The sequence below is a fragment of the Natator depressus genome, chromosome 1 (genome assembly GCF_965152275.1).
Source record: "Natator depressus isolate rNatDep1 chromosome 1, rNatDep2.hap1, whole genome shotgun sequence".
Classification (NCBI taxonomy): domain Eukaryota; kingdom Metazoa; phylum Chordata; order Testudines; family Cheloniidae; genus Natator; species Natator depressus.
In genome coordinates, this window is record NC_134234.1 from 203,772,400 (window position 1) to 203,791,863 (window position 19,464).

The following is a 19,464-nucleotide window of genomic DNA, read 5'->3' on the forward strand; positions in this document are numbered from 1 at the left end:
CCTGGCTGGGATGATTTAGTTGGTGTTTGGTCCTGTTTTGAGCAGGGGATTGGACTAGATGACCTCCTGAGGTTTCTTCCAACTCTAATATTCTATGATTCTATAGTCCTAAGAGTAGGAATCAACTGAAAAGAAGTACATTAAGGAATATTTAACTGTAATTCCAGTTTTCCAGATATCGGTACAGCTGGATTACCATGTACCTAGTGCCCCAGGGAGAATGTTTGTTTTTGGTTTTCTTATGGACTGTTATAAGTGTGAGGCAAAAAATACCCTCAGAGAGATGTGTACTGACAGATGGTATTCTGGAGGCAAGGCACCTAGCGTACCCTAATCTATAGCAGTTCCTACTTCACCTTATGCAAAAAGCAGAGTGCGAAAGTAGGAATTCCCTGAGAAGTGTCTCTTCAGTGAATAAGAGCTATGGGTAAATAATGGTCTTTGTGGAGGTTTAACACTTAATTATGAAGTTCCAGAAAGAAAAAAAAAAAAGTTATTTTACGGCAGCAGAGGTAAATGACATGTTTGGCAAAGCTCAACCTGCTACTATTTGTTTGCTCCAATTTTTCTACTTGATTATGAAGTCCATGACAATTAATGGACCTACTCCATTTGTGATACCACTAACTCAGTGGAGTTCTACCACATACTAACTTAGCACAAGTCTTTACAATTAGCAAAAGAGATTTTTGTATCTAATTTTCATTTTGCTTATTTCCCATCGCTGTAGTTGATGCTGAAATATAAGGACAAGAAATGGTACCAGTTTTAGACTTTTAAAGAAGCTGCTTGGCTTTGATGAGAACACTATTCAGGGAAGCGGAACCTATTCTCAACATTACCAGTCACTGGCCAGAAGCAAAACTTTCTCCTAGGAAATGTTTTCCTGTTATTTGTTTGGATTCACCACAAGCGGGAAGTCAAGGAGAAGTTTTATAACCCACAAAATAGAGCCTAGACTTGTATTGGTCTTTTAGTCAAAATACCTGGCTCACGGTGTAGTAAATCTTTTTCCAAAAGCAACTGGACAGTCACGTTGGCATGTAGCTTTTTTCAGAAGCTCTAGGAATGAACTGTGGAGTGTGTCTCTGGTTAAAAATATTCTGTACAAACCTAGAATGTTAATGCACTTATTAAAAAATGAATACAATTTTGCATGACCAATTGACATCTTAAAAAGAAAGCATGTTGTGACCGAAGAAAAAGGGATTTATTTCTATGCTGAGCAAAAAATATTTAAAGACAGCAAAAATCTTTATTTTTAAAAACTACACTACAACCAGCCAGTACATTTCAAGCATGGCTGCTGCTACTCTGGACAGAAAAATTAGATGAACTGCATTTTCTTATTTGCTGCTAATTCTTTTCCTTAGCTTGAAATCATCAGCGCTATTTAATTCCTATCCAAAGAATAAACAAACATCCAAATCCAATCCAAATGCTTTATTTAGTGTTTGTGAAGGAGCCAGTTGGGATGTCACTTAAGTGAGAGTAGAGGATGTCTTTACAATCCAAAGAGTGCAGGAAACCCCTTCCATAAACACTAATTTTCTGAAAGAAAGATGTGTACAGCTTGCTAGATTCAGCTCAAGTATCCTTTGAGGGGGCTATGATACCATGTGTCACCCTAGGAGTGGCTGAATCACTTGGTTGCCTTGTTTCTTCAATATTAGAAGTTGAGTCAGTAATTTATTGAATTCAGCTGAAGAAAGTAGAGGGCCCAGTGGGTCAAGTTGGTAAATCCCCTCAAGTCAGTGACTTCAGCAGCTTGCAGGAAAGAGTTCTCCCTCACAATGCACTGAAGTGATGCTAAGCAAATTGCACAGTAACCCAATTAAAAGCTGGCTGATCACACCAGCCACAGGTTTAAACTGCAAAGCCCTGCAGATTTAATTTTATCTAGACCGGTTTCTCCACTGTCTTGCCTGGTATATCACCACTTACAACCTGTGCAAAGCTGGTGTAAAACACTGCCATAGAAATGAGTGAGTGGAGAATTCAGGAGCACATTATACCTACTTTGCACAAGTGTAAAGGCCTACATGAGGTGCAAGGTACTGGTGAAATAGGCCGTTCATCTCAGCAAAGCTGTTGCCAGACCTCAACTGCTGCCCCGGGGCTTTATGTGGTTTCCATCATGGGCTTTTAGTTTTCTTCATTTCGCAGATACTGTCCGATTCTTTTCCAGAGTAGTTTATCATGATGCATTTGCCTGAACAGAATTCCCATTACATAAAAGTCAGTTGCCTTCCCCAGCTCAGTTTTACTCCTCTGCATGAGCATAATTTCTAAAGTAACCAACTGTGAAGTCAGATGGATTCTAAAATTGGCTTGGGAACAAAGTGCCAACGTCATGTTTGCCAGCAAGTATGCACAAGTACAAACTAGGGAGAGAGAGACAGGGACACTTTGCATCAGGAGAATTCACTTTGAAGGAAAATGGTCTGAGAAAGCAGCTGCAGCTAGTGATCTCCCAAATAGCCATGGCCATCAGATTTGCTTTAACTTCCTACATGTTTGTATCATGACAGTTTAATGCACACTCCTGATCACAAGACACTGCTCTGGATTCTGCATTTCCATGGAAAGCACTGCTAACTCTCACAGCTATTCCTTTCTCATAGCTTTAGTGGTGGGGTGGGTGCTCACTGATGAAAACACCTCTTTGATATTTAATTCAGCTCAATTTTAGATATAGGTTTTGGATTCAGAAGTCTGGCATCACAAGCTGTGTGAATTAAGGCTATGGCACAAGTTTGAGGCATCATTAAGGTTTACACTGTTATGGCTCAATATGAATTTTTTGCTATACAGAATTTTTAAATTTTGCTGTGGGCAAGGTTAAAATGACAGCTTTGACCGTTATAATCCAGTTATAGACCTTATGGCTAATCCAGCCCCTATGTGAACTGCATGTTTACTCTACATGTACTCTGGCCTATAGTTAGTCTGAATCACTAATCTTGTGGGCACTTCAGCATTACAAACACCTTAGAGAGGATATGTTCCCTAATTTATCTGCAAGACTCGAGAAGGTATTTAAACTGTCACTGGGTTAGGATCAGACCAAACAGGAGGGAAATCATTCTACCAGGGACATGAGTTTGTTCTGTAACTTACTGCACCTGTTTCTATACTAATATATCTGGTATGAAAAAGATATTCAAGGGTGGTGCCATGTACGCCTCCTCTACTGGCTACACTGGGAGTTTCCACTGCAATTCAATGACATTACAGTATCCATAAATGCATCACACATCCCTGTGTGGGCAGATTTAGGATGGTACTAGGTTTGTAATATATAGAAATTCTTGGCTTGCTATTCTGCTTTTAGGCAAAGGTGTTACTTAACATCAGTTCAGGAACCTATGATCCTAAATGCAATGGGAGCCTCCTTAGACAGATGCTAGAGCTCACTCCCTCATGAAGCAGTTGCACAAGTCAGTTTAAACAGCTACAGCCTGTGCAAAGGGAAATGTGCCTCCAGCAGGTCATTTCCATCACACTTGCTCTATCAACAGTCTCTAACTTACCACCACGCTGTATCAGTGGGAAAGCCAGCCAGTAGCTTTCAGTTTGCCTCTTGACTTCACAAAAGAAGAATTTAGATTCCCCAAACATACAATTTTGAATGTTTAAATCCATCATCTTTTTCTCTAGAAAAACTCCCCAGGAGATCACAACTATATCTTCCTTGGCATATTGTACATCTTTCCAGAAAGTTACAAATTCCTGTTTCTGTAATGTTCAGCTCTTGTGACTATAATTATTAATTTTCTTGTAGTCTGTAGAGATCTAAAAAATTGTATATGTTTGTATATAGAACGTTCTATATATATAAATATATATATGTAATGTATATGTTGTATAAGTTTGTTAGTGCACATTGTTAAAATGCTTTCTATTGAGATTTGTCGTGGATGTGGGAAAAGCCTTCACCTCAAAATTTAAGGAGGGTGGGGGAAGCCGGCCAGTTAGTTTCTTGTGACATGAGGAGGAGTGTGGGATTTTTAAAAGGCCTACCCTAAACATTTTTTGTTAATAATGAGAGTAATAAAGCTGCAGCCTTCAAGCTGATAATCATAGCAATGATTTTACTTGCTGAGAGGAAAATTAGGACACTAGTCTTTCTAAGAAAATTGTTGAAATCAAACGTGCTTTCACCTTTTCTACCAAGCCAGTACCAGCTCACGCAAAATCCATACCTTTTAGGCTCTTTCAACATCTAAACTCTTAGTTAAAAAGTACAAACTCCAGATAGGTTACATTAGATTTAAAGTATAAAAGACTATCTCTAGCAACACTTTTGGCATAATATTGCTCAATTAAATTTGTTATGTTAGAAAATACATTTTTCACTCCCCCCAAAAATATGCACTATTCCAAACAATCAGATATACAAGATACACACACAGCTAGGGGTGCAATAGGCAGATAAAATAAATTAGATTCATTATGTGGCTTCTCATTAGATGAGTCCTTACTAGTAAGAACTATTTTACATGCAGCCAACTCCTAGACCTAGACCACTTTAAACTTCAATTCTGAGTTAAAATTTTAAAAAAATCTAATGAAATTCTGTAACAGCACCAGGATTTGTTCCCTATAATCATATAAGATTTTCTAAATCATATTTTTTTACATTCCTATGTCCCAACTGTTTATACTTGTGAGTAGATGTGGTCTGACTGCATTCCTGAATCCAAATTAGACATCTTTTCTCTGTATTAAACAGAATATAGGTTTTGCATAAATATTTAAATATAAACAGATATTTGATCATTAGACGTGTGTGAAGTTATCACAAAAATTCTCTGTACAACTTTTTACATATTCCTTTTTCAGAAACCATCACACCCAATTCCTTGTGTGTATTATAATAAATAAATTGTATACCGAAAAAATAATTCTGTATGTATCTAATGTGGAAAAACATCACAGCTAATGTAAATGCTGTATTCAACCTCAGGATTATTCTATTTATAAATTGTGTCTATAATATCACAGGCAAATTGCAGACTGCATTTAATTGCACCCTTTAAGTATTCTACTCTGGGTATCCCACATCACTTTTCATGACCTAAAGGTGAATGCAAACACAATATATTTCAGTCTTGATTAATTCTGCCTTTGTAAGGTCTCAGTAAGAACACACTCGCTCTCATTAATGAGTTGCATGTTTCCATTTGTTGACAACGCTTCATCTAGGTGTAATTCATATAAAAAAGAGAGTTTCCATTCGTGTGTTTTCTCTTATGTGATTGACTAAAATCAAAAATTGTATTTTTTTTAAACTAGTGTCCAATATTCTGGCTCTGTCAAGGACCTGTGGACAAATTATGTGTGTTTTTTATTAATGAGGCACCACCTATATTTCAAAATGAAGGTTAAATCCAGGAGTGAAGCGCACACTCCTCCTGCTCCACTAACCATTTACTGTTTTGACAGGTACCCTAAAATTGGCATCACAAAGGTAAATTAAGGCACCTTTGATTGAAGCTATTCTGAGTTCCCGGTGAAAGAACTGATGGAAAGAAAATAAAGGAAAGAATTGACATTATTTTGTGTAATTCTCTTTTTTCAGGCACTTCACACTAGTTTCAGGGGTATGTAGTTAGGTAAAGGGTTTATAATGCATATTCCATGTAGTTACGCATCCCTACTACAGTAGGCATTTCTACACATAGCTTTTTTTGGTTTACAACTTCCATACAAGGTCAGGCCCCACTAGTGCCATCTTGTAAGTTAGTCTCTTGAGCTGTTATTTCTGTATTTTCATTTTGTCTGGGACTCCCACACTATGCTGGCAGAGCAGAGAGGTGGAAAGGGGAGCCATTGGGGTTATCAGTGCTGTACTGCCTTGGCTCATGAGTTCCTGCCTAAGATTCCAGGGTCAAAATGCATCCATACTGTCACTAGGAGCTGTGTTCCTAAATAACTGAAGCACTTTTTAACACCCCCTCCCCCTCGCAAGCTTTGAGTAAGTTACAGCTGCACCACTTGCTTAGACAGGTCACTTGTATTATGCAAAGAAATTTAGAGAACATAAAATGGCACAGGAACCACAAAAAACCAACACATTTTCTACACACATAAGCCCAATAAACCCACACATAAGCCCAATTCTACACATGTTCTACATACATAAACCCAATAAGCCCAATTCCCTCAGTCTTAGGAAACAGCAATGTTGTTTGTCGGTCTTCTAGCATACGGACAGGGCCCTTCACCCCACCTCCATATCAGAGGCGCACTATGATTTTTACAGAGTACCTGACCCAGCTGCAAACACCATCACCATGGTACACCACATCCAAGCGCCAGATGGCCGTGGAGTGTTTCTGCACGAGTGGCTGCTGTGAAAACCCCTACTCCTTGCCTGGGAGGTGAACAGGAGCATGTGGGGTAATTACTCACAATATGATTCTGTTGCTTCACCTGCAAGGAGACAAAAATCTCAGTCAAAGCTAATGAACAAGCACCAATCTTTCCACCTCCCTTCCAACTAGAGACTGGCCAAGCAAACTAAGGTCAGAGAGAAACGTCAAGTTATTCTGCCTGGGGACGGGAGAAGAAGGGATGGAGCAGGATATACAGAATTACTAGTGAGCAATCATCCCCCAGCATACGTCTTTCTTCTTCCATCCTACCCAGCAACAGCAATTACAGACACCGTATGCTGCAAGCAATGACCCAAAAGAGCCCTATACAGTGTACAGTAGTGCTTGGAACAGGTACCGGCCTGAAGCAATGTCAGCAGACAAGGTTGGAGCAAACTGCGACTGTGAGGTGGAGGTCAGGGAAATGAGCCTTCAACATCAGTGGGAAATGCTTCCGCTTTCTGAGCCTAGGAAAGGTGCTACACCTCTTACAGCATGGGATTTAACACTTACGACCATACACTTTGGACCCAGTCATGGCTTTGGGGGGGGGAAGGGGGCAGCGGCTCAAGCTACAATTCACTGAGCTGTTATTGTGGATTCTGTCCCTCATTTCAGCCTTCACAACAAAAGTGTTACTACTCTTCTGAGTGGGAGATACTTAAAACTTCAGAGCCTGCCTGACAGCCAGGGACAGCCAGGTCCTCTGGTGCAACAAACTTTGGTAGATGCAAGTTGTATCAGCCTAAAGTCATTACAGTTAGTATATCACACGTATGAGTGCATACTTGACTCCTTCCACCAGTGCTGCATGTATTCACTAGGAGTGCATGTCAGTGCACAGTGCAGCACATCATGGGTAGCTATCCCAGTGTCCCACTCACCATCATCCAGTGCACTGTCTTTTGGAAAATTTTGGCAATGCATGATGGAGCAGAAATAAGTCATGCAGGGGTGACTGGAAGCAAGTGGGGGGTCAAGTCCCCATCATGCCACTTTCTCTATCCCATAAAGCTATACATACCCCATAATTTTCATGCCTTTTTTAAATAGATCCCACTTCTTGTTGTTCACCATCTCTAAGAGCTCTATTGTCATTCATGAGCATTGCAAACCCAGAACAAACAATTCTCTCGTATTTGCGATGCCACAGGAAGAACTGTACCAATGGAGGATATGATGGTTGTTTGAGGACAGTTTGTTGTGGGACATAGTGAAAACAATTGAAGGTTGTCGGTGACAATCAAGGAGCAGCTGCCTATTTGGCCTTTATTTCCATGGGTACAAGTACAGTCCAATGGCACTGAATAGTGCCACTATTTTCCACAGGTGGTGGTGATTTTAGCTGATATCTCATTCCTGAGGGCAACAAAAGAACGCTTGCTGCTGGTGTCCCAAAACTGTCTGGGCCCATATGCCACTAGCCTGTTTACTGCTATGGTGCCTGCTGAAGTCATTGTTGAATGGCATGGGAAAGGATCCTATCGTGGAGGATCAAATGAGGCAGCCCACCCCAGAAGCCTTCAAGAAAGGGTTGCTGAGAGCCTCCATAAAAGTTTCATCAAGATCTCTCAGGAGGATACAAGGAACAACCCTATGGACATAAAGAAGCTGCTCTGCATGCCCTCCCACCCAACCCTACCGTGGAATGAAAAACAGATACCTCTACCTCTGTTTGTCGTACCATTACCACCTCTCGGAGAAGTAAACCAATGAAAAGTCAATGCCTGACTCCTGCTAAGTTGGGGTTGGGCTGGGCATCATCTCTATATTTAAACATTGTAAAGAAAAATGCATGCACGCTTACCTGAGGTTCCTTCCCCTTCATCGGGCTTGTCTGCATTCGGCTTATGGGACTGGCTAGAATGGTGGAGTCTCAAAAAGATCCTGGCTCATGGCATAGCTGGATGCCCCTGCTGCTGTGTCCCTCCTCTTCCCCCTTGCTGTTCACAGCAGGGGTCTGTGTCTCGGGCTCCTTGGACGTATCTAGAGTGCTTTGAGGGTGCTGGTGGGGTCTCCACAAAATGTGGTATGCCGCTCATTGTAAAAGTGGTGGGCCAGTGGCTCAGCCCCAGATTGACTGTTGGCCTTTCTGGCCTTGTGGTATGCCTATTGCAGTTCCTTTGCTTTCACATAGCATTGCTGCTGGTCTGTATCATACCCCTTGGCCTGCAATCCTTGTGCAATCTTTTCGCAGATGTCCACATGTCGATGACTGGTCCGTAACTGTGTTTGCACGGCCTCTTCTCCCCATTGGCCAAGAGATCCAATACCTCCTGTCTACTCCAGGCAGGAGAGAGTCTAGTGTGTGGAGCTGTCATGGTTGATTGGGCAGTTGCTCACAACAAGGAAGAGATGGTAGGTGTGCTCAGCAAAGTGGACAATAAGGAAAAGGCATTTCAGAAACTCATGAGGGTTTTAAAACTGGGCAGTGGAGTTCACTATTGTGACCAGAGCAGTCACTGCAACAAAGGTGAAATGAAAGATTCATTAACCTGAAACTCTGAATGAGTCTCCAGAATAAACTCCAGGGGGATGCAAAAACTTGAGTTCTCATGCAAGTTAAAATGAGTTTAATTCCCCTACTTTGCAGCTATCACGAATGCAATTAAGAATGGCACCTTAAGACGAAGTAGTTTCCATCCCTCTGAGGTGTTTTGCTCCCAAAAGGGACGCAGGAGCACGCACCTGGAAGAGGGAGGGCAGGTTCCACTGAAGAACCAAGTGCTGGTGCTTAACTCTCTGCAGTAGAATGGAACAAAAGAAGCTTTTAGCCCCAGGGATGAGCAATTTCTCTATCCTTTGATGGCACTGTGAATAGCAATGAGCTGACACACACAGACCCGGAGAGAGTTAACCAAGATACATCTATGCTGCAATAAAAGACCTGTGGCATAGCTGTGGCTGGACTGGGTCAACTGACTCAGGCTCGCAGGGCTTGGGCTGCAAGGCTAAAAGTTGCAGTGCAGTCATTCAAATTTGGGCAGAAGCCCAAGCTCTGAGACCCAGCCCCTCCCGAGGTTTCAGAGTCCACGCACCTGCCTGAGCATCTTTTTTAGCCCTGCAGCCTGAGTCAATTGACCCGGGCCCTGAGACTTGGTGCCAAGGATTTTTTATTGCAGTGTAGACATACCCTTAGGGGAAACTGAAGACTTCAGTCAGCCTTGCAAGAGCAGAACAGAACATGAACCAGAATAGGCTAGAATGGCAAGTTTTGTGGACACTGTTCTCCTTGTCTCATAACACACCAGGGAACAGTCAATGAAATTAAACGGCAGCAAATTGGAGACCAGACATTTATATGGATAACAAGAATTCCAAAGTTATAATAGTTAATGCTCACATGATATTTTGTAAGAGAGATGATAACCTCATGCTTCAAAGGTTTAAACCAAATGTCTAGCATTTAGGGATTAGGACCTAATGTGGGGTTCTAATCCCTTCCTCTGAAGCAGCTGGTGCTGGTATCTACCAGAGACAGGAGACTGTCCATGATGGACCTCAGGACTGCTCCAGTATCACAATTCCTATGTTCCTAGAAAAAATATTCTACCTGTTTATCATAGAATCATAGAATTAGGTCAGAAGGGACCATTATGATCTAGTCTGACCTCCTGCACAATGCAGGCCATGGAATCTCACCCACCAACTCCTGTAATAAACCCCTAACTTATGTCTGAGCTATTGAAGTCTTCAAATCGTGGTTTAAAGACTTCAAGGTGCAGAGAATCCTCCAGCAAGTGTCCCGGGCCCCATGCTGCAGAGGAAGGCGAAAAACCCCCAGGGCCTCTGCCAATCTGCCCTGGGGGAAAATTCCTTCCCTACCCCAAATATGGCAATCTGCTAAACTCTGAGCATGTGGGCAAGACTCACCAGCCAGACACACCCAGGAAAGAATTCTCTGTAGTAACTCAGATCCTACCCCATCTAAACATCCTAAGTGAAATGAAGATGTTATCACAGAGGTGAAAGGTGAAATCTATACAATCTCCAGTCCAGGTTGATCAGTAGTAATTGTACTAAAGTAGGGGAAAGATTGGTATCTAAGGCTGAGTCATTTACAGCAAGAAGTCAGCTACTGTTTAAATGACTCATCAACATGACAGACCCCAAAATGCACGTACTGGGAAAGTTGCTTCTTCTGGTCACCTGGCTCCAGATTTTCCCCAGGTAAGGTTTTCATTTGTTTGCCCCCCCCCCTTTTTTTTTTTAAATTGAGCATTGCAGATTAGGACTTTTCCAGGATGTTTTGTTTTTATACAAAAACAACATCACCCTCTGAGGGTCAATTCTAAGATGAACGGCATGGGGGCAACAGGGATACAACAAACCTATGACTTCCTTAAAACGTTAAGGCCCTAGCAGGCTAAGAGTGTTCCTTCTAGCGAAGAGAATCCTCTGCTCTGGCTTACGCACACCATGAGGCAATGTTCTACTCATAAAACACAATCTGTTTGTAAAATCATTTCCACACTTTAATACCATCTCCAAAAATGTTGCCATCACATGAGGACAACAGCAGGGCTCAAAGTGTTGAACATGCACAAAGTTTGTCATTAAATACAAATACAGTGACATCCTATTTCTTCTCCTGTACATAGCTCTGCAGGAACACTTCCTGAGTGACTTATGTTTTATTGTATTAAAAAGTCCATTTAATTTCAGATGCAGTAAATTCATTAGGTTTGGGTTTTTTAAAATCTATAGCCTTAATTTACATATTTTAACAGGAATTCATTTAAATATTAGCATTTAGAAATTAATAACTGTAAACTGTAAACATTCCTTGCCTGCCATCTGACCTCACAGAGAAGTCTGCCTGGGGGAATTCATACAACACTTCTAAAACACATTTAAGAAGCCAGTCTGTAACATGCTTAGTAAAAAGAAAGGCACCAATTAGCTACCAACTTGCTGGATTTATAATAAGTGTGCTGGATAATAAGTGTGCAGTTAATAATGTCTCCACCTGTGCGTACGTTGGCACCTGCCTTGTAGAGTCCATGGAGCATGAAGCCTCATCATCCGAGAGGGTCTTGTTTCATGCTCACAACTCCAGCTCCTGCAGGTCTCCCCAGCTAGGCCCAATTTTCACTTTAACATTCAGCTTCACTGAGAGTTTTATGGCATTTTCCATCTCGTATTTGACAATCTGAGCTACCTGAAAGGAAACAAACAAGGTTAGAAGTTTCAATGCACTGTTGAGGGACCTAGAGCCACACACTTCAGATGCTCCATTTCATCATCATTAGTTTGGCAGGTCAGGGGCTTGGAGCTTTCCACTGTGTTTGTGTGTTTGGATAGGTTCTCCATTGACAGGAATCTGACTGAATGTTTCAAGTATGATTAAGATATATGAAAGGAGAGACTCAGGAAAGTATTAATACATTTTCTTAAGGAGCTGCATACACTGGAGACCTATCTTCCTGCTTCAGCCAGAAACAGATTCTACCAAACACTCTTCCCAAAACATGCAAATGAGAGAGGTTAAAGCAAATCATTTGAGGAGCTACATAAACGGAGAAACACAAAGCAAGGATCCCCAGGAATAAAGAGCTCATTGTGTCAGTACAAGAGGTACTCTACAAGAGACAGTTACAAGCAACTGGGAAAATAATTTTACCAAAATTATCCCAATGGAATGTCATAATACCCATGATCACAATAAAAACAATCACACAGATATGTAACATACTGAAAGAGGTATTACAACACGTACTATACTGTACGAATGTCAACTTTTTCTTCTAAAAATCTAAGACAGCCAGAGTTCTTCCTAAATTAACCCAGAACTTCAGTATTATCTCCCCACTTGCCTGACTGATCTCCCCAATGTAAGCTTTTAAAATTTTCAGACTTTTCAGGCTCAAATGGACCTGTGTCCCACAAAAATTTCTATTCTCCATTCAGTGTATGCTATTGATATCAGAAACGTGAATCATGACATTGAGGGTACAGAAAATACATAGTGAAGAAATAAACCCCATGTTATAGCAAGCTGCTTTAATATATCTAGCTTGACAAAGCAAGGGGTAAGATGTGTGCTGAACATAGAAGTCTGCACTGTAGATGTCTGAAGATCTGTATGATGGTAATCTTAGTGAGGGAAAGGAATTGTTTAGTGCAATACATAGGGATGTAACTAGGAGCACTGGCATGATATTAAGAAATAAAATAGGAAAAATACTCAATATCAGGGAAAGTGCCCCGAGAGAGATACTGGGCTGTAGGACGTAGTGAAAGCCATATCCCTTGGAACTTTTAAAGAGTTTGATGAAACAGAAGAGTGTCCTGTGAGGAGCAATCCTGCATTGACCCTAGGAAGAACCACCAGATTTGATCTGATCAGCAAATTCTAAAACCCTGACAACTCCTAGTGCCTCTGGAGGGGAAGTGGAGCACCCCCAGCCCTGCTTACTTGTAATCTGCTTACACATCAACAATGGCATTACAAGTAAGGAATCTGCTTCAGTTTAGGGGTGTGTGTGACAACAGATTCTCATTCCTGGAGAACCAAATCTTCCAAGGATGTCTCTCTAGCCCAGCAGATCATCATCTCATGGACACCTTCCCTCCCATTTGCCATCATTCAACATACAGCGATTGCTTTCATGGAATAGCATCATTAGGAAAATATTCATTTATACACGTAATTATTAGCCATAGATGCCCTGATGACATTTATGCTGTCAGCATACTCTGAACCCTGCCTTTTCTGAATGGTGAGGGAGAGTAGAGAATATTTGGAACTCCCATCTAGCAGATAGTCAGCACCTCCTTTGATACAGGGAACCTACCACACAAATTGAAGCATGCAATAATCCAGCGAGGGACAAACTTTTCACTCCGCACTTTCAATCTCCCTTTTCTAAGCAAGCTAACTGAGAAGCTAGTTAAACACAGTATTCAGTGTCACCTGTAGGGATCCATACCCTGGCCCTGGATCCTTCTCAGTCAGGCTTCAGGGCAGGACACCACTGGTGGCTCTGGTGAGAATTCTCTCTTCTTGTCCATACTCACCAGATGGGCCTCTCTGCATTTGATTCTTTTGGTCACCAAATATTTCTGTTCTGCCTCCAAGAGGCTGCAGGAGTGAAGGGGAAACACCCTGAAATGTCTCAGGCCCTTCCTCTCAGACAGAATCCACAGAGTTGATATGGACAACTACTTTCCACTTCCAAAGACCTGAACTGTGGAGTCCTGCAAGGGTCAGTCTTCTCCCCATATTATTCAAAGTGAGCTAGTCTTCACTACAGTGTTAACTCAGGATCTTATTTGGATGTTGCCCCACCCCAGCTCCCATCTACACACAAAAACCTTTCGCCTGACCATGGTGGTGCTTTCAACCAGGGCTAGGTGGCCTGTCCTGGGCAACAGGTTAACATCTGAGCGAGGCTTGCACTCGGGCTGGTAATCTGTCCACTTCGGAGAGTAGATACAGGTTAAACTACTCGAGTGCTGATAGTCCTCCAGAGCCTTCCCACAATTCTCTCTGTGTGCCCATAAGAATAGACAAGTTCTCCCACAATTCACTGGGAAGGAATCTTAGCTTATGGAAATGCTAAAATGATGAGGTTATTCACCTTGTACAGTAACTGCGGTTCTTTGAGGTGTGTCCCCTTCTGGGTGTTCCACTTAAGGAGTCCTTGACTGGAGCTTTTCCGTTAACAGTGTCTGTTCGGCCTGCGCATGCTCCCTGTGTCTCCTCAGGCCAGACAGCGAAGCTATATAGGGGTGTGCAGGCGAACTGCCCTGAGTTCCAACAGATTCATTTGGAGATTGGTTTCCTAGTTGTCCATCTGCCTTGAGTCAAGAGGGCATTGAAGTGGGCTTCCCCTTCCAACAGCAATGTGTCTGTTGTTAAAGTTACCGATGAAGCTGGGTGACAGAAAGGAATGCCTGCAAAGATGTTGAGTTGATCTTTCTACCAGTCTAGGCAGTTCCTCACTTGTAGACGAACCATCACCTATCTCTCCAAGGTGTGTCTGACTGGAAAATAGGTCGTTTTGAATCAACACTGGAAGCAGCGGAGGTCCATCTTTGAGTGATTGATCACAAAGGTGCAAGCTACCATGTGCCCCAGGAGGTGAAGACCGTTCCTTATTGTGGTCTGAGGGCTCCTCTGAATTGCCTGTAACAGACTTGACAAAGTTACGAATCCCAGGGAAAGTAGGCCTTGGATGTCGTCAAGTCTAAAGATGCCTCTATAAACTATCTTTTGTACAGGGGTTAACATGGATTTTTTTACATTCAGCTGAAGACCCAACTCCGGGAAAAGAGCAAGGGCTGTCTGGGTGGAAGATAGCACCGCTTTGTAGGAATGGCCTTTGAGTGGCCAGTTGTCGAGGTATGGGAAGACTAGGATTGTTTCTTGTCAGGGATAAGCAGCCAGTGGGGGCTGATGAAAAGCTGAAGGAAGCACTTGGTATTGGAAATGATTCTGACCTATAGTGAAGCGCACATATTTCCAGAGCGATGGATATATTGTTTTATGGAAATAGGCATCTTGTAGGTCGAGGACAGAAAACTAATATCATTCCTTCACTGAAGAAAGGGGAACTGCCAGAGTCATCATGCTGGACTTTTGAGACTTTACGAACTTATTTAGAAGCCTTAGATCCAAGTTCAGTCTCCACCCTCCATCCTTCTTTGGCACAAGGATATACTTTGAGTAAAACCCTTTTCCCTTGTGATGAGAAGGGACTCGCTCTATCCCTCCTAACTGAGGGAGAGAGTTCAACTTCTTGTCTCAGTAAAAACTGAGGGATCCCTGAAAAGGGATGGGAAAGAGGGTGGAAGGGAGGGGAGGACATAAAATGGATGATACAGTCCAACATTATGACCTCGGTGACCCATTCGTCTGTAGCGATCTGCCTCCAAGCATCCTGGAAATGAGAAAGGTGGTCTCAAAAGGGAATGGGGTGGGCAAATGGATGCAGCTGCAAAACCAGAAACGTGGAAGGATCTGAACCCTTGATTGACCTGTCAAAACTATTGCTTTGAAGATGACTGGGTGGTCTTCGAGGGTGGGTGAGCAGCCCTCTTTCTCTGAAATGTACGTCTTTTCCTGGGGGGTTCAGTAGATCTATAGAATCCAGAAATGGAGCAGGATGCGATCTCTGGGCAGTCTATGACCTACTAACCCTTCTTTATTTGTAGATGTATATATACACCCAGGGATTGTTCAATAGCCCTAGAGTCCTTCAGTACGTTCAAGGACTTAAGATTTTTTCAAAGACCACAGATAAGACCATCAAAGTGGAGGTCCTCAGCAGTGTTCTGGAATTCTCTTGAACACCCCAAGAGCTGGAGCCGTGACCCCCTGCACATAACTGCCACTGTGGAGGTGGACCTGGCAGCAGTGCTTGAAGAGCAGTTCTGGACAATAATTTGCCCTCTGAAATGATGAATTGGAATTGCTCCATATGTTCCTGCGACAGATGTTCAATAAAGGCAGTAAACCTATTACAATTAGAAAAATTATATTTGGCCTTGACCACCTGACAGTTTGTGATCCTGAACTGTAGGATTGCTGACTAGTGGAACTTCCATCCAAAGAGATCTAGTTTCTTTTGGTCTTTGTCATATGGGATAGACTTGGAAAAGTGTTGCTTACCCCACTCATTTACCACATCCACCACCAGGGAGTTAGGTGGAGGGTTGGGGAACAAAAAATGTGACTCTGTAGGGGAAACATAATACTTCTTATCTGCCTGCTTACCTGTCGGCAGAACAGTAGCAGGCATCTGCTACCCTGTCTTATCTGGATCTAGGAGCACCTCATTAATGGGTAACACAACTCTGGAGCGTGTTGCTGACTGCAGAATATCCAGCAGTTTGTGCTATGAGTTCTGACGCTCTTCAGATTCCACTTGAAGAGCTCAAGCTACCCTTTTCATGAGGTCTTGAAATTGCTGAAAATTGTGGGCCATGGAAAGTGGCAGAGGCATAATCAACTCATTTGGAAACAAGGATGAAATAAGTTTTTGAGGGCTGATCTTTATCGGCCCTGATCTCCTGCTCCTCCTACGTCTCCTCCTGTGTGAGAGCTGGCTGGGGAGGAGAGGATTGTAATACTCTAGCCTCCCTATGAGACAGTGCTAGTGATCTGGCAAATTGCTGCTGACAAGCAGTCCAGGGGTCCCAGGATGGCCACTGGGGGGCCCATATAGGAATAGGGGTGGGATTCAGGGTTGGTTCCACCACCTTGATGATGAGCATGATCTTCCCTGTGACTGTTAAAAAATAGATTTCTGAAAGGACATATCGGAGAACGCTGAACAAAAATGGAAGAGACCAACTGGAAGTCTCCTTCATCCTCCTCAATATCGTCCAATGGGTACCAAAGAACAGTGGAGATCTGGAAATTGGAATCTTGGTACCAATAGATGCTCAGTATCCATGAAGAGTGGGTACTCTTATTTGTCCATTACAAACAGGTCCTTTGCGTATCTGAACCCGTGTGGCCATTATTAACAGATGGAGCCTCTCTGCAGTAAAGGCAGCATTTAAAACCCGGTAAGCCAAGCAAACCCTGACAGGAAAATAAGGCTCCCTGAGGAGGGAGACAGAAAGGAACAAAACAATTCTCTCACTAATAATCTCTACTTAACTCACTGTAATTATCACTCAACTAACTAACCCTAAAACACAACTATAGGAAAGCAGAAACAGGATAGCTCAGGCATGCTCAAGGTGTACACGCTAGGCCTCTGTCTCAGGCCGAGGCAGTTGAGAAAGAGCTGAGGGCAGTTCACCCGTGCACCCCTACCGAGCCTCAATGTCCAGCACAGGGAGACACAGGGAGCGTACGCAGGCCAAATGGATAATGCTAAGGGAAAATCTCTGATCAAGGACTCAAGAGGCGCACACACACATGAAGTAGAGGCCCGATAGGAACACTACTCAAAGAACCACCATGGGATGTGGCTGCAGAAATCCTAGCTCCTCACATGAATGAGTGGAGCACCAGCGTGGATACAGTCAAGTATGGCTTTGCTGTAGGGCCGCTAGTACCTGGGTGCCGATCACCTGAATTAACTCTGCATGGAAGACACACCCTGAATGAAGAAGTTGTTGGGATAGCTGGTGAGGCAACATGGGCAACGCACTAGGAGCACAGACACACACCAAGCTCTCAGTTGCCTTTATGTCAATCAAACAGCACCACTCCCTAACTTTCTCAATGACTAGCCAAAATCCTCCCCTGGATAAAGACCAGCTGGCTAAAGCTTGAGGTGATTCCATTAGGAAAAGGGAAGTAGCTTGAAGAACTTGTCTCCTCTTTAACATCCCCAACTGTCAATGGCATCTGCCCTCTGAGGATTAAACTAGCCCCGACAGCTTCATGGTCCTTTTGGACTCCTCATTGTTAGTGGATGCCCAAAGAGCTATGTCAACAAAAACCATCCACATCTATCTGTGACTGTCCAGAAGTTTGCACACCCTCTTATCAGACACAGACTTGGCCACAGTGAAGCACACATTCCTAACTTCCTGGTCTGGTAATTGTAATTTATATTTATATTTAGGAATAAGCCATATACCCTGAAAAACATCTCTGGTATAAATTGCTGCAGCCTTTCAGTTTAGCAACACAACTCACCATGAACAAACCACCCTAGTGCTTTGACCTCAGTGTGATGGCTGTGGAGCTACCATATAATAACCTAAGAATACTGAGATGAAACACTGTATATGACCTGCTCAGTAATGGGAATTTACTGTACATTGGGTTATAAGACTTTCCTGCAGGAATGCATTGACCTAGCCTAATAGGGGACTATAGGAAAAATGAGCAGGAAAGCAACAAAATGGATCCAGATAAGGAACCTCCACACAAAACACTTGGGGGACAATTACAAGAAAATGGGGGAACTGTTAGCCTTGAGGAGCCTGTATCCTGTCTCCAACAAAGATATAAGACTTGTTTTGCCAGGCAGGGAGCTCAGAGATCAAAGGACACTAAACAAGAGAGGAAGGGTGGGGGTCAATTATCAAGGGCTGTCCAAGGGGACAGGCTGACAGAGAGAGAGACTCTGAATAGAGCCTGAAGAAATTGGGCCTTCCTCACATCCAGGGAATAGTAAGCCTTAGGGAGAAACAGGTACACGTAGATACAGGATTACTGTTGTAAGATCTGTTTTTCCAAAATGCTTTTGTTCTAAATAAATAATAATTTGCTTTAAGAATGCTGTTTGGTCATTGGGTATCACTGTCAGAACTCCAGGAGAGAAATTAACTGCAAGTACTGAACCCAAGTCAGGTCTGCTGAGGTAATCACAAGTGACTGCAGCCTAGGACCTGGTTAGTGAGTGGGAGAATGGCTTGATTCCACACCAAGTCAGGTGATGACTAGAGGTCAGAAGGGGTGCATCTGAAGAGACAAGGAGGGTGGTCACAGGTGCAGTAAGTCTGGTAACTGTGACACACTGCACGGGCTCCACACTGACTACAGAGTCCAATTCATGGTCTCTGTCCTGATATTCAAAGCCCTCTCCAGTTTTGGCCCTAGATACCTGAGAAATTGCCTCTCCCGCTGACCATGACCTCCAGTGACTGCTATGTTCCAGCAGAATGATGAAGGTGTTGACCACCGTGGAAAGCTCATGAGCACAGGAGGCAAAACTTCCACAGGCACTGAACTTAAACTAGAGAGCTCGCCATTTGCAGAACTAAGTCCTTCTCCCTCTCACATGCACAAACGACAACGCGATAAATGAATCGCATGTTTGCCCTACAGACTGGGAAGGGGAATAGAGAAAGCAAGAGATTATCATTGCTTCTTATCTGAAGTACTTGGAAGGTGCTCAGATACTATGGTGACTAGGGACATATAAATACATAGACAGGTTAGACGGATATTTTTAGTTGTTTTTGAATGCACTTTAGCAGCTGGAAATAAATTAGAGCTAGCATTATGCATGTAACCGGGCTAATTCTCCACAGACCAGAACTGCTGTAGCAGCCAAAAAACAATGTTTTACATAATGCTAAAACCTCTACATGAGGCACCAGTAGAGAATAGAAACTTTTCTCTGATCCAATTTGGAGACTAAAATGTTCCATGTTTTTCTAAAAGATA

General features: G+C 42.8%; 2 protein-coding genes across 10 annotated transcripts in view; one reads left to right on the forward strand and one right to left on the reverse strand.

The window, feature by feature from the left end:
• Positions 1 to 5,547, forward strand: part of STXBP5L (syntaxin binding protein 5L) — a 428,399-nt gene extending 422,852 nt beyond the window's left edge. For 8 of the 9 annotated variants that reach the window (XM_074974780.1, XM_074974789.1, XM_074974814.1 and 5 more), the window contains one exon: positions 731 to 5,543. In XM_074974780.1, the coding sequence (XP_074830881.1) occupies positions 731 to 772 (42 nt within the window). In that variant the 3' untranslated portion in view covers positions 773 to 5,543. Of the gene's footprint in view, positions 1 to 730 lie in introns of all 9 variants that reach the window. The other variant, XM_074974797.1, reaches the window with a different exon arrangement.
• Positions 5,548 to 10,973: 5,426 nt separating this feature from the next.
• Positions 10,974 to 19,464, reverse strand: part of POLQ (DNA polymerase theta) — a 133,109-nt gene continuing 124,618 nt past the window's right edge. The window contains exon 30 of the mRNA XM_074974884.1: positions 10,974 to 11,541. Within this exon, the coding sequence (XP_074830985.1) occupies positions 11,428 to 11,541 (114 nt within the window). The 3' untranslated portion in view covers positions 10,974 to 11,427. The remainder of the gene's footprint in view (positions 11,542 to 19,464) is intronic.